Source organism: Corvus moneduloides, chromosome 12 (assembly GCF_009650955.1).
Source record: "Corvus moneduloides isolate bCorMon1 chromosome 12, bCorMon1.pri, whole genome shotgun sequence".
NCBI lineage: Eukaryota > Metazoa > Chordata > Aves > Passeriformes > Corvidae > Corvus > Corvus moneduloides.
In genome coordinates, this window is record NC_045487.1 from 8,451,737 (window position 1) to 8,466,465 (window position 14,729).

The window sequence follows — 14,729 nt, forward strand, 5'->3', positions numbered from 1 at the left end:
ATGTTCTGAAGCACCAAAGCCCTTCCACACACTGCTTTCCCAGAATTTACAATCAGTAGTTACACCAATCCATAGTTCCCTTCTCCCTCTGCTACCAGCAGCAAATCCCCCCAAATGTGATTTTTGGTATTTTTTCTTCCTCCTTTTGGAAGGAGGCAGGCGGGCGCGGGGGGAAAGAAGGAGGCGGAGGCGTGGGAGGGGAGAGCCCAGGGTACAGACAAACATTCTCTTTATTGAGCTACACATGAATTTTTCCATTAGTCAGAGAAAGAGATTGGCAGTGTGTAATATATCACAGAAACCTCACTGATTGGTAATAGAAAGGCTTAGAAAGACCTGGCGCTTTTTATATATATATATATATAATATCTTTTTTTAAGTTTCCTCTTTATTTATTCATTTTCTTTTGAACAGGTGTGACTGCTCTTCTTCAGCAAAGGTAACTCGTAAAAGTGAAACCGTGAAGACGTCTGGTTACTAATCAAAGTAGAAATGACGAGGGATTGGTCATGAAAACGGTGGCTTCCATGTAAACACTACATTCGATTTTTGTTGTTGTTTTTTTTTTTATTTTTTTAAATTATTTTTTGTGGTTTTGTGTGTGTTTTTTAAAATTTTTAAATTATTTTCATTCTTGCTTTTTTTTAAGTTTGCTTTTTAAAATTTTTTTTTCTTTTTTTTTTCCTTTTTACTTATTTTGCAGCACAAACATCCCCACATGAGAGAGAAAACACCATTCACTAAAAGGGAAAGAGGACTGGGGCAGGAGAGGGGAAGAGAAAAGCAGCACAAAAAAGCATTCACTGGAAAGAGTTAAAAATAATTAATAAAAACAAAACGAAAACAAAAAAAAAACTCTAAACAAAAAATAAAATAATATATATATATCTGTATAGCCCTCCCTGATGTCCCTGGTCGACCCTGAAGGGGAGGTGAGGGGGGACTCTGGTTGGGGGGGCCAAGCTGTGCTTTTGGATACGGACCTGGAGAGTGAGCAGTGACCAGGAGCAGGGAGTTGTTAAACCAGGAGGGAGGGAAAAAATGGGAAAAACCCACCGGCTCTGTCTGGTGAGGGCTTTGGCCTGAATTGGTGTGGGAATTCAAAAAATCTGACCTAACCCCACTGAAACCCTGGGAAGGGAGCAGGAGGAGGATGCCCCCACTGCAGCCTTCCCCCCAAACAGCCAGGGTGGGAAATGGGAGGAGACCTGCTTGTTGCTGCCGTTGTTTCCCTTTTTAGCTGTGACATGTGGCCGGGGGCAGTGTTCAATTTTTTCCCTCCTTCTTTAAAAAAGCCCCAACCAAACAAAAAAACCAAAAACCTTTTTTTGTTTCTGAAGGTGGCAGTGTGGCCGGGAACAGGCAGGGGCAGCCCGGCCTTGCCCATGCTGGAAAAAAAAAATTAACCAAAATAATAATAATTTTAAAAAGCCAACCCACAATAATGAATTTTAATAATCATAATTAGAAAATAGCAGCCCATGGTCAAATAACTGCCAGGAAGAGAAGCCCCTGCCCAGGGTGACCCCGGGCAATGCCCTTTCCCCCCTCTCCCTGCCTGGTACCGGGGGAGCTGTTGGGATGGTGGGGTCGGGCAGAGCCCCCCTGGCCCCCGGGGTGTCCCCAGGCTGGGACACCGGGGGCCGGAGTGAGGAGCCTGATGGGGAAAGGGGGTTCAAAAAAACAAACTAAAAAGGTGGGTGTGGATTTTTTTTATATATATATATACGTATATATATAATTTTTCCTTATGCCTTTTTATTTACCAACTTGCATGATTATGATGACAATTTTTTTTTCTCTCCATCAATCTGTTTTTTCGTTTCTTTTTTTTTTTTTTTTTCCCCCGCGCATGTGTGTGTCTGTGTGTGTCTGTGTGTGGTTGCGTTGGGGGTTGTTGTTTTTTTTTTTTTTTTTTTTTTTCTGTTATTTTTATGTTTCTTTTCTCTCCTGGCGCCGGGATCGCCACCCAAGCAGTCGCTGTGCGCCGGGGGGGGTCAGTACAAGCCGCAGCCCCGCAGGTTGTTGGCAATGATGATGTCGGTGACGGCGTCAAAAACCACCTGGATGTTGTTCGTGTCTGTGGCACACGTCATGTGGCAGTAAATCTCCTTGTTGGGGGAGCGGTTTTTGCTCTCGAATTGTGCTTGGATGTAGGCGGCCGCGTCCTCGTAGGTGTTGGGACCTGCGGGCACAGGCGGGGGTGCAGAGCGGGGCTGTCAGGGCTGAGGGCCACCACCACCCCCCGCCACACCCGGCCCCATGCTGCTTGCCAAGTGCTTTAATTATAACAGAAACAGGCAAACCTATTTATTTTAACCGCCCCCTTCAGGGTCCATTTAACCCTTTTCCCTCCCATCTCCCTCCTTTCCACCCCCACTACCCTTTTGCTCCCCCTCTGCCCCATTTCCCCCTAAAACACATCACACCTGGGCCCCGTCGAGGGCTCCTCCTTCCCCAGGTGCTGCTGCTTTGCCCGCTCCGCACTCTCCCTTTTCCCTGCAGGAAGGGCAGGGTTCCCCAGCTGCGCCCGGCCGGGCTGTGCCTGAGGGATGTTCCCGTGGCAGCACCGGTGAGTCCCCGCGGCGCGCCCCGACAGCGCCCAGCGCCGGGGGGGGAGAAGGCCGGGGGGCCTGGTGGCCCCCCGGCCGGGCAGGCAGGGGGAAGGATGGCCGAGAGAGTTGGTGGCCACCCCAGCGTCACCCATGGACGCTGGCTGTACCCCCTTGGTGGGGCTGAGCTCCTCTGTGCCCCACCTGGGGTGGGTGGGGGTCTCACCCTGGGCACTGGAGTGGGCGAGGGGTGGTGGTGTTCCAGGAGCCGTCTGGGGACACACGTGTTGCCTGCGGGCTCGGTGACGGGGAGGTTTGCTTTGGGAAGGTGGGCTGGAGAGGCGCCAGATGTTTGAGCCGAAAAATGCGCGTTATTGCATTAAGCTGCTTAGGGCAGCGAGAGAGGCTGTGCTGGCCCCTCGTGGGAAGCCACAAAGCTGAGTTATGCCCCTGAAATCGCCTTTGCAAGAGCTGCTATTATCTGGAGATTTATTTTCCTTTTCCAGCTTGCTGGTTCCCCTTGTTCCTGATGCAGTGGGTGGCTGAAGGAGAGGGAAGGTGGGCAGGTGCCACCGGGCTGTGCCTCTCCACAGGGTAGCCTGGCTGTGCCATACAGCTGCACATGGGATAGTCTGGTTTGCTCTACCAGGTGGTTGTGAGAAAAGTGCTGGTCCCTTCATGGTGGAGAAGCCTAAATGCCTCTGGTGGAAATGGTGGTGCACTTACGCTGTAGGGGAATGGGTGCCATCTTGCTGAGGGACTCCCTTGTCCCCAGAGTTTGGTATCCAGGATAGGTGGAATAGTTCAGAGATATCTCAGTATCTGTAGGGGATGCTGGAGTCTGAATTTAAATGGGCTTTTTTTCTTTCCCTTAGAGAAATCCAGAGTATCTATCCTTGCCCATCTTCTTGGTTATTTATCCTTTTCTCTAGGCCATGTTGGTTTCACTACAAAATGGATGATTCTCTTGTGGTTCCACAGATTCCTGCTGTAAAGGGGCTCTTTTCTCCTCCAGCCATACCCAGCGTGAAGGCACTCCTGGGAGGATGCAGCCTGGAGGACCACGTGTCTTGGCTCCTCTTGCAGGAGCTTCTCAGGAACCACCAGCAAACAGGATGGCTCCAGTGGTGGCCACTCAGCTCCTGCCAAGGCTTCTTCTTTCCACAGCTCCCTGTGCCCAGGCTCATTTCAGCTCATCTCCATTTGTCTGGACCCCCTCTCTGTCCCACCAGCTGCTTGTGCACCTTTGCCTCAAGAACTGCCCCACCCAGGACACAGTCCCAGCCCATGAGTGGGGTGCTGGAGCTGCATCACAGCTCGTGAAGGTGGGCAGTGCTTCTGCCCCCTTCTAAAGGCACTCTGTCCCCTCTGTCCCCCCAGCCCCGGTGGTGCAGGGTGGGCCTGTGGCTGTGCTGTGTCGGCCCCAGCACCTACCTGTGTACTCTGGGAAGCAGATGGTCAGAGGTGACTTCTTGATCTTCTCAGCAAATAGGTCTTTCTTGTTGAGGAAGAGAATGATGGAGGTATCGATGAAGAATTTGTTGTTACAGATGGAGTCGAAGAGCATGAGAGATTCGTGCATGCGGTTCTGCAAAGGGGAGCACAGAGGGAGGAGAGGGGAGAGAGGAAGGCAAAGACAGAGTTAGAGGAGAGGAGAATATTTCTGTGAATTGAAAGTTAGAAAGCAAAACAAAATCTCTATAGTAAGACAGTGGTAAATGTGAGTTGGTTACAAAGGTGGGGGAAATGGGGTATTGCCCTCCTCTTGGGCTGGAGGCCAGGGCAGGTGTGGGGCTGCAGCTGATTCTCCCCCACATCCCTGTGGGGCCAGTCTGGCAGGGCAGACACTTGCAACCTCAAGGAAGAACAGGAAAAAGTTAATTTGCTCCTCTCCTGCCTCACCAAAGGAGTAGGGAAGGGGCTCTGTCTCTCTTCAGGGACTGGGTGCCCCTGAAGAATCCTTTGGAGAGCTCAAATAAAGGGTGGACAGACAGCATCAGCCAGCAGCTTGGACACACTGGGCATAGGGACTGGGATGGAGGGGGCTTTGGCCATCCCACGGTGGTCCTATGGACCTGCCTGGAAGGGTACTTGGCACTGAGTGGTGCCACTGTAGCAAGACTAGTGCCAAGGAATTGCCCAGAGGTAGGAGCAGGTCCTGTCCCTGGAAAAATCTTCAGCACAGCTTTGAAAATACCAGTGGTGACTGGGTTGCTCTTAAGAAATCCCATGGAGGTAACCAGTACAGGTGCCTCTGCCAGCTCTTGTGAGTGTTCTGGGCTTGCAGATTGCTCCAGGGAGATTTTAAATTTGGAAAGGCTTTGGTAGGAGCATAAGGGTAAATTTCTAACAGCTGTAGTTTTGTTGGGGTTTTTTCCTTCCCCCCCCCCCCCCCCCATTTACATGTGGCCAAAACCCATAAAAAGCCATTTCCCCCCTATGCTGCTGAAGTTTTTTAAGAAGTGGAGAGCAGACAGCAGAACAGAGGAGGTGAGGTGAGGTTGTCCTGTGCCCCATTGGCTGCCACAGGGCCCCACAGAGCAGGGTGTTCCCATGCAGGTGCATGCACTGTGTGAAGATGCCACAGGACAGGACAGATCTGGCTCTCCAGGAGCTCTCAAACATTTTCTCCATCATTAACTTGCTCTTAGAATCACCAGAAAGTCACTCCCTGCTAGTCCACTAACAGCTTTGGGGGGTGCTTCAGGAAGTCCACGAGTCCCTTTCATTGTTTGTACCCACCTTGTTTCTACTTGAACTTGCAAAGCTTTTGGTGCAAACCCAGGGCTTGGTGAAGTCTGAAGTTGCTGCCCCTCCCTGTAAGCCCCTCTGGGGGCTGAGCCCCCCAATTCTGGTTCGACTGCCTGAAGCTCATGTGGGGACACAGCTGTTCACAAAAGCCTTGTGGAAATCTCATGGAAAGCTGTGCTCTGGGGGCTCAGCAGCCAGCGGGGAACGCTCCTGCAGCAAAGATCCCCCCCCAACATCCTCCCACAGCCCCCTTTTCTGGAGGCACAGCAAAGGGGGCTCTGGACTCGCCGAAGATTTGCAAGAACACGTGTTTGCTAATGAAATGATGACCCAATTACACATTTTGGAGTTTTCCATGAATGTTTTATTAGTGAGTCATTTTATTAGCTCCACTTCAACGGTAGCTTTTGCATGCAAAATTTAGCAGCTGTCTGATTACATCTTGAAAGGCTTTGCGATTGCACTGTCGGTTCCTTGACAAAGAGTAGCTGGGGATGCCAAGCAGGCGCTTTCTAAAGCCTTGGGACTTCAATTTGATCGTTATCTTGAAATAAAAAAAAGGCCTTATTCACAGGGAAACCAGAAACTGCCACAAAAGGATGTGGTTCTTCTTGACTTGTGGTTGTTGCAAAATTTGCTGGGTCTTGAGATTTTCATGGAGAGTATCAGGATGGGCTTTTTCCTTGATCATCTCAGGTGTTGTCCTATAATATGTTTTATATTTAAATAAAGATGTGATGTTGTTGGTGGAAGAGCAGCTGAAATAAAGCTTCTGCCCAGGGGAACAGGAGTCCCCATTCAGGCAAAATAACCCCGATGACTTCTGGGTCCTGGACAGCTGTGCAGAAGATCCAAGCAGGATGGTGTCCTGGAGGAAGTTTAAAAAATCCCCAATAGCAATACACAAAGCAAAATCCTTTCCCTCTCAGCCATGTGCTGTATTCAAGGCTGGCCTGTGTTTCTGTTGGATTCATAGGATGGGCCATGTGGGAATTTGTGTTTGAGGATGAGTCCAGCTGAAGCCACATTGCTGGAAGTTGGTGAAGTCAATAAGAGCAATGGTTCATCTTCCTTTGCTGAGGTTTATAGAAAATTTTCTCTTGGTTTCTTCAAGTTCCTTACTTCTATTTTTATGCCCCAAATAATGGAAGATCTTTAGTTTAAACATAAAAGAATGCTCCGTGTTCTGTGCTAAAGCAAGGAGGAGAACACACCATTTACTGAATTGAACCAGCAATGGGTCTTATGACTCTGTGCTCACACAAAGAGACAGTGGAAAAGCAAAACTTGTGACTTGTAAAGGATTTGTAAACAAAGTGATGGAGGAAGCAATGGGGCAGCAAGGATGCTCTGCCCTGCTGCTGCCTCTGGTGAGCAAAGGAAAAAAAAATCCTGCCAAATACTTACATAAAATGAAATATCTTTTGGTTATATCCTTTTCCAATTCCTTTTTTCCAGGTGGATGAGGCTATGGCAGACAGCTGGTGCTGTGTCTTGTGCAAGTGTTTGTGGAGGAGCCATAGGGTTAAATAACAAGTTTGAGAAGCTGGATGCGCTCAAGGGAGACACAATAAAACCACTCTCACACTAGAAAAGAGCTGGCACTTTATTAACATTTTGTAACTAATAAATACATTACCAACAGCCAATAAATTATTACAATAACTAATGCTCTATTAAACCAATGGACAGTCACTCTTCGTACAAAATTACAGTTAATACAGTTTGGGCCATCAAACATGCAGGAGAAATGATTCAGCGGGAAACCAGCAAAAGGAAAATGGTGACGGCCTCCAGTGATCCTTTGGGAAATGTGGTGGGGAGTGGGGAGCCCAGAGACAGGGTGATGGTCACTCTTCCCTTGTCAAGATGAAGTGGGGAAAAAGGAGGTGGGGGAATAGGGCTGAGGAGCACAAATTAGGGACCTAGGCTATTTAACAGGGCAATAGCTGGTGTTTAAACAACCCTCTTTGCTTGCCCAGCACCACCAAGTTCTTCCAGCACAGGAAAAGCTGGTGAGACTCAGGCACTGCTGAAAATGGTGTTTCACCTGCCATGATCTCTTCTCCCCACCTGGAGCAGGGGCTTTAGCTCTGGAGCTGCTTGCCCACCCTACAGTCAGGACTGGGTCTTGACATTAATTTCCAAGACACTGGGTAGAAGAAGGCCTGGGGCAGTGAGCATCCAGCTGGCTCCCAGCCCCTCTACCTCTTCTCCTGGTCTTTCCTCCCTGTGCTTACTCTGCACTCAGTGTCCATGAACAGAGCTGCCCTTTTGGGGAGATGGGGCTATTTCTTCAATCCAGCTCCCTTTCTGTCTGCCTGCAGGGTGCCAGCTGGAGGCTTTGGTCCTCCTCTCACTAAGGCATTGGTGTTTAAGAGTTGCACTTGCTTGTGTTTGCACACAAAAAAAAGATCTCACAGGCTGCTGGTTGGGGCATGAGTGGTCCTGTGCAAAGTCCCTTCCCACAGCCATATTCTCAGTATAACTACATAGGTCATGTACCTATATCTGTCAGCATCAATTACCTCGTGTTGGTGCTGGAGCTCAGAAATGACACAGTACCCTCAAGTCTCAGGGAGCCTTGGGGTGTGTTTGCCTGCTCTTTCCTGCAGGGAGGTAGAGGCAAGACCGTGGTCTGCAATTTTGTGCCACTTGGACCATGTCTCTGCTTTCTCATGTGTGCACTGGGGATGTGAGTGATGCGTCTGGGTGCTCACGGTGATGCTCAGTAGCACCATCTCTACTGACCTTGACGTGTCCAGTGTCAGATCACTAATGAGTGTTTTAGTCTCCTTGGAAATGGTTGTAGAGTTTTTGGTGGTAAGCCTGAAGACAACCCTGGCCCACGGAAACACCCAAGCACACTAGCACTAAGCTTCTCTAATTGACCTGACAGATGGTCAGCTTCTTCCCAGGAACTCAGCAACTCTCCCTGGCTCCAGGAGACTTTGTGACCACAAAAAGCTTGGGACATGTCACACAAACTAACAGTGCAGGGTTGGTCTCTTTCCTAGCATTGACTGCAAAATCCCCCAGGGGGGATGTCTGCCTTGTTGAGCTGCACAGTAAGGCTGGGCATATGGGGACCTTCTGGCAAAAGGACATCTTCTATGTCACATCCTGACCTCTTGGAGATTACACTCCTGGACTGAGAACAAGGTCTGTTCCCTTGCAGGCAAGCACTGGGCTCATGCCATCATAGATTAAACATGCCAGATACATTTTAATATACATTAAAGACTGCCCTCATTAATACTTTTAGTGTCCCGTGAAACAAAGTCGCATCAACAGAGGAGGCATGGCAGGCTCCTCCTGAGGATGCTCTCCCCTCCACAGAGGGCCAGGCTGGCTGGCCATCCAGGAAAGCTGGCTGAAGGCAAGAAGCTAATTCCGGTACAAAACTCCTGAGAGAGATGTAGTTGGAAGTGTTTCTGGGCAGGCAGTGGGAATGTGACCATCCAGACCCGGCAGGAGGGCGGGGGCAGCAGGGACACTCTGCGCTCGCAGACGGCAGGGCCAGATGGCCACGCTGAGCATTCCTGCTGTCCTGCTGCTCCGCTGGGCTCCTCCGGCCCCCTGTGACAACCAGAGTGTGTGCGAGTTCTGTATGCGAGATTAAAAAGTGCCCATGGCAGTCTGGGGCTGTATTTTAGTGTGTGCTTTCCCAGTGCGTGGTTATTGCTCGTTCTCCCAACCAGCCCAGCTACTGCATCCTCCTAAGGAGCTCTGCAGCTCAGCCCTGCAGCTCTGCAAGACTTTCCTTGTATGGGTTTCTCTATTTCGTTGAAATTATTGTTTAAATAAAGAAGCTATTTGCATTTTTGTGGTCTCATGGCTCCATACCCGACCCTCTCATTCACTGCAGAGCAAGCCAAGGGGGAGCTTCCTTCTTTCTTTTTGCTGCTGTCTGAAGCTCATCATGAGTTGCTAATGCTATTTTCAATGCTGACACCCCTCGGATGCTTCTGCTGCTGGAACAGAGACCTGAGTCATTAAAAACCTTCTGCATCCCAAAAAGAGCTTTTTTTTTTTGCAAATTCCCACATTAGCTTTGAAGGGCAGCAGGGTTTATACATAGCTGTTTCAACTTTGTGCTTTTAAAATCTATCCTCCATGCCCTGGTATGATTTCTGATGCAGTTGTACCAGTTGCAACATCCCTGCTGTGTGGTGACTGCAAATGAAACACAGCTCTAGGTCTCCAAGGGTCTGGATTCAGAGCATGGCAATTGCAAAGCACAAGGGGCTGTTAAGAAAAGGCTTTTGAAAGCAGGCGATGTATTTCAAGGTACTTTTTAGGCAACTGCTGCAAGAATTGCTGGTGTTTAGAAAAAGCACAGGGCAAAAGATTGCCTGCGGAAGGCACATCTGTCAGGAAAGGCTTCGGAGGATGCAGAAGCCAGCAGTGAGTAATGATTTGGCAGGCGTTCTGGAGACAAAATCTATATGCGGCCATCAAGCGGGAGAAATAGTAGTGTTTAACACTGGAAGTATTTCATCTTCCAAAGGCTCTTTCCAGCATTTGTCAGTGAATCCTCATGGCACTCGTGTGAGGGAGGGAATGTCAGCAACAGCAGCTGAGATGAAGCTTTAGACACACAATATGCCAAAGAAAATGAAAGAAGAGGCTCTGTGTCGCAACATTTCCTCTGCTTTTTCTCCCTTTTTTCCCCATGGGGCACCAGCTGCTGGTTATCACCAACGTGCTAGGACCTGCTGGAGCTGCAAGAGGGGGTTTGGACCTCCCAGCTGGCAAAGCTGGGAATGGGTTACCTGAATCCAGGCTGGAGAGCGGTGAAAGCGCACTGAGCCAGCACTGGCCACTTGACTGCATATGGCAGAGTTTGGGGTTGAGTTAATTTGAATTGTCTTTCCCAAAATATTCCTGTGTGCTTTACACTGGAGCTCACAAAGCCTTGGCGTGGTGCTGCCTTCCCTGGGAACAGCTTCTGTTACTTATTTGCTCGGATAAAACATCATTCACAGCAAGGGGTGGGAACAGAAAATCTCCAAAACTCCAGTGCTTCTGATCAAACTCTTCTTACAGAGCTTAGTAAAAGGCCTGCAGCCCTGCCAGCACCAGCCATCAGCACTCTGGGTCCAGTGGTTACACACTTTATGTACCAAACATAACCAGCTTGTGGTTTTTCTGCCCTGGATTTGACACAACACCCGTGGATGCTGGGTGTTACTGCTGGGGCTCAGACAAGATGTGTGGGTGGGCTGTGGCATGAGGAGCAGAGAGGATGTCCTGGTTTTGCTGGCCAGCTCTTCGCTGGAGCTGATGTCATGGGAGGCATTTTAAGACTGAGATGGTGAAGAGAAAGATGGGTACTGGCTTGTGCCAGAGCAGGGGAGGCAGGAGTTGTGTTATTGCTGTTAGTGCCCAGCAGAGCAGCAGCAGGTCCTTGCTGTACAATAGCAAATGCATCCTTTAGTGCTGTTTAGGAGTTACTGACAGTTACCAGCCATGCTGGGCTGTGAGCTGGCTGGATGGGTGACATACACTTCATTTTCCTCTGCCGGCCTTCCCTGCTTTCCCTGGGGTGCTCCTGCTCATATCCCTGGCTGGGGATTTGTCACAGATGTCCCACAAACACTGTCCTGGCAGAGCACAGCCTCTGATAGGGACTCTCCTCTGGCTCACAGGTGCCCTTATGTCCCATCTTCCCTGCTCTCAATCTGGCTCATCTCCCTTCTGCAACTTCTGTCCCAAACCATTCCCTAAACCTCTCCAACTGCTCTCCCCCTCCTGTGCCACCATACGTGTTCCTGTCACTGCCTCCTGCACACTGATGCTCAGCTCACCTGGCACCTCCCCTTGGGCTGTGCTGCTCTGGGCTGCTCTCACGCCATCTCTCCTAAATGGGCAGTGAGAGAAGAGATATTGTCCCTCACCAACACAGCCCTGGAGAGACCTCCTGAGACCTGAAAGCCACTCTTAGATCAGGCTCCCAAGAGAGGACAGTTGAACTTGTGGCCAGCCTGGAAAGATTTGTGTTTTCCAAGATAATGGACTTCTAAGAGAGGCAGAAAAGAGGCAGGGATCACCATTGCCTGCCTGCCCCCAGGTGAGGTGGGCCCTGAGTGGGACCTCAGAGGTGGTTGTCTCACCCAGAGAACAAACAAGCTGTTGGGGTGGACTTCTAAGAGTACCTCCATGTCCACAGAAGTGACACCCCACCTCTCACATTCCCTTCTGCCTCTGACCCTGCAGCATCCAGAGCTCTTGGTGATGGCAAGCGAGTGTACCTCACATGTACCTCAGCCCACCTGTATTTGTCCTTATCTCTGAGCCCCCACTTTTGCTGTGCTGGGTGCTACCCCCACCCTTCCCACTCCTCTCCCCTGCCCTTCCTTCCTCCTTTCCTTGCACTTTTCCTTCCTACTCCATCACTTGACTCAAGTCAGCTCCCTGAGCTCTCCTTTGCCAGTGTTAACCATCCATCTTGCTACAGATACTGGTAAAGAGATGCCCTGACTGGAGACACCAACCCTGGAGCTGTCTCTCTGGGATGCTCAGGCAGGAGGTGACACAGGAAAGCCACCGGCTTCTGCTCAGCCAAGGAGGCTCAGAGCACAAGGCTGAGCTTCCCAAGGGGTTTGGATGCCCAAGAGGCAATGAAGGGCTTTGAGGCTCTTGCACACTTTGCTGCCACCCAAGCACAGGGAGGTTTCCCACAGCACCTCTCCCCATCTCAGGCACTTCAAGGTCAGATTCTGCCTACAAGAAGCCAGGGCTAAGTATTTTTCATTCACCCCAGCGTTTCAGGGTTGAAGTCTGAAAGTGATGCTGCATGTTTGCAGGAGCATCACCTCTGCTGAAATCATTAAGGCTGGGAGGTGCTGTGGGAAATGTCCCCAGGCTGGATTCCTTGTCAGGATGCCACTGAGTGTGAGGTCCCCATCAGGACACCATTCCCGGGGCATCTTCACTGCCTACGCTCCAGGGGTCCCAGCCCAGCGGCCCCATGGCCTCCATGGAAGTGCCTCAGAAATGGGTTACAGCAACCACTAGATAAATTTTATCATTAATTCTGAAAAACTCGAGGTAAAACTGCTACCAGTAATGCATGCTTTTAGACAAGACTTAGTAGGCTTTGTTACTGTGTCCCTGTTACTCAGACACCAGCAGAACTCGATATGGCTGTTTTACTTGTTCAAATAGCTGTCTGGAAAAAAGGAGAATGTACAAATCCAAGCTATGGTGGCTGCATTCAACACCAAACCCTCCAGCTTTGGGGTCAGAACTGGAGCTGTAAGGTACCCTCAAAATGATCAGGTTGTATCTAGCACTTCCCAAAGGAACAGTGTTTAAAAAAAGGCAGATAACCATGACAATGAACAATATCCCTTAATTTTCAAGGCAAAAAAAAAGTTTTGGTTCCAAACTACACTGTTCCTGACCAGTATGTTAAGGCTTTGATTTTTTTTCCTCTCTTTAAAACCGAAGTATTTTTGTCTTTTGGCAGTTGAAATGCACTTTGTGGGAAATGCGTTAGCTCCCTGCGCAACACTGTGAATTGGAACGGAGGAGTAGAACGGGGCAGCAAGGGAATGAACCAAAAATGAACCAAAGTAAAATAAAATGGGTCTGGGGAAATCAGAACTTGCTGCAGAGTTGTCTGGGACAGGAGGAGGGATTTATGTATTTCTTCCTTGTTATCTTCTGAGGAGGAAAAAACAAGGAAAGGGAGGACCTGTCCGCGGGACTGGAGGATACTCCGGGCGGGTGCCGGGAGCGGAGGGAGGAGGGTGCTTTAGTAGAGTCCACATCCCCGCAGGTTGTTGGCGATGATGACATCTGTGACAGCGTCGAAGACGAACTGGATGTTGTTGGTGTCGGTGGCGCAGGTGATGTGAGTGTAGATCTCCTTGTTGGCCGACTTGTTCTTGCTCTCGTACTGAGTCTGGATGTACGCCACTGCCTCTGTGAAAGCGTTGGGACCTGCAAGAGAGCCGAGAGGAAAGGAAAAAGAGCGGGTTAAAGTAACCCCATGACTTGAAATCCACAGGGTGCCTGCAAACACCCCGTTGTGGGGATGTGGGGAGCTCGTGCGGGCGCCCCATCTCCATCTCAGGGATGGGCACTGTTACCAGCCAGGATTGCTGCCAGGCAGGAGATGCTCCCTGACTGTCAGCTCAGCTGTATTTTTATTCTGAGTTGCTGTTTATAGTCTACAGAGATGAAATGGATGAGGGAGCTGAGTGTTAAACAGGCTATGATGGAAGAAATTCCACATCATGGTGACAAAAAAGAGAAGAAACCTGCCAGGAATGCAGTAAATGCTTGACCTAGGGAAAAGGCTTATATTTTTTCCATTTTTAGATTTTTTTTATTAACGCTTCAGTTTTTGATAGAAGAGTTAACAAGAATTGAGGGCAGTATTGGTAGCTGTGCCCTTCTTTCCCTAAATCATTAAGAGAAAGAGACATGAAAAGATCCAGCCTCTCTTACAGGGCAAAGTGGGCTTTTCTCAAAAAAAACCCCAACCAAACCCAAAAAAAGGCTGATAAAGAATGTCCTTTTTTTTTAGGAATTAGGATTGCAGTACTCTTTGCTAGAGCCATGGCTAAAATCACACTGTGAGGAGTTTCTTTTTTTGATATATAGAGATATCTGTGCCAAACCTCATTAACCCTCAAATTTTGTATTAAAAAAAGCTTAGAATGAGTCATGCAAATGAGTAGATCCTTTCTCCTCTGGCCAGCTCTGACCCTGCTCACACACATGGCTCCACTTGGGCACCTGCTTAAGGGTGATGAAGGCTCTGGCTGGCCTGGAGTGAAGCTCCCAGCACTGCCAGGCACTGCCTGACCCCCAAAACAGCTCCACAACAGTAACACTGCTACTGCTTTTGGGTCCCTTTCCTTCCATGATGCTTTACTGATGGGAAATGCTGTTATTTGCTAGAGAGAAGCTTACTGGAGATGTGCTGTGGTGGAAGGCAGCTGCTCGGGGAAATCTCACGTGCACACACATGCACTGCTAGTTGAAGACACGAGTTCATGAAGACCATGGGACTTGAGAACATGCCTGAAGTAAGGGAAGCCAAGTTTGTTCTGGGAGCAGATTCTTGCATGAAGAGCTGTATAAAGAATCTGTGAATGGTTCCACATGCCGAGCACAACCAGGAGGGTATTTTATGAACAGGAAGTTGGTTGTTCAGAGACATGAGGATTTAGATGCTCGATTCTGTTTAGGAGAGCAGGGAGTCACTAATGCCAGCTTGGTTTAAAAAAAGCCGTGGATTCTGCTGCTGCTTTACTAAGTATTGTGGATTAGTTAAAAGCATGAGTGAATTAAGGGGATGGAAACACTGCTCCAGCAAACAGCAGGCAAATTTGTGGATGCAGTCTTCTAATAATTCCCTGTCAGCAGAACTAATGGACATCAGAAATTTCATTTCATTAAAAGCATTTT

The 14,729-nt window shown here is 49.2% G+C and overlaps 1 protein-coding gene across 2 annotated transcripts in view; it reads right to left on the reverse strand.

The window, feature by feature from the left end:
* Window positions 1-212: 212 nt before the first annotated feature.
* Window positions 213-14,729, reverse strand: part of GNAO1 (G protein subunit alpha o1) — a 145,895-nt gene continuing 131,378 nt past the window's right edge. The window contains exons 7-8 of one of the 2 annotated variants that reach the window (XM_032121478.1): window positions 3,987-4,140; window positions 213-2,185 (exon numbers count right to left, since the gene is read on the reverse strand). In XM_032121478.1, coding sequence (XP_031977369.1) covers window positions 1,998-2,185; window positions 3,987-4,140 — 342 coding nt within the window. In that variant the 3' untranslated portion in view covers window positions 213-1,997. Of the gene's footprint in view, window positions 2,186-3,986; window positions 4,141-6,885; window positions 13,254-14,729 lie in introns of those variants that run through there. The other variant, XM_032121479.1, reaches the window with a different exon arrangement.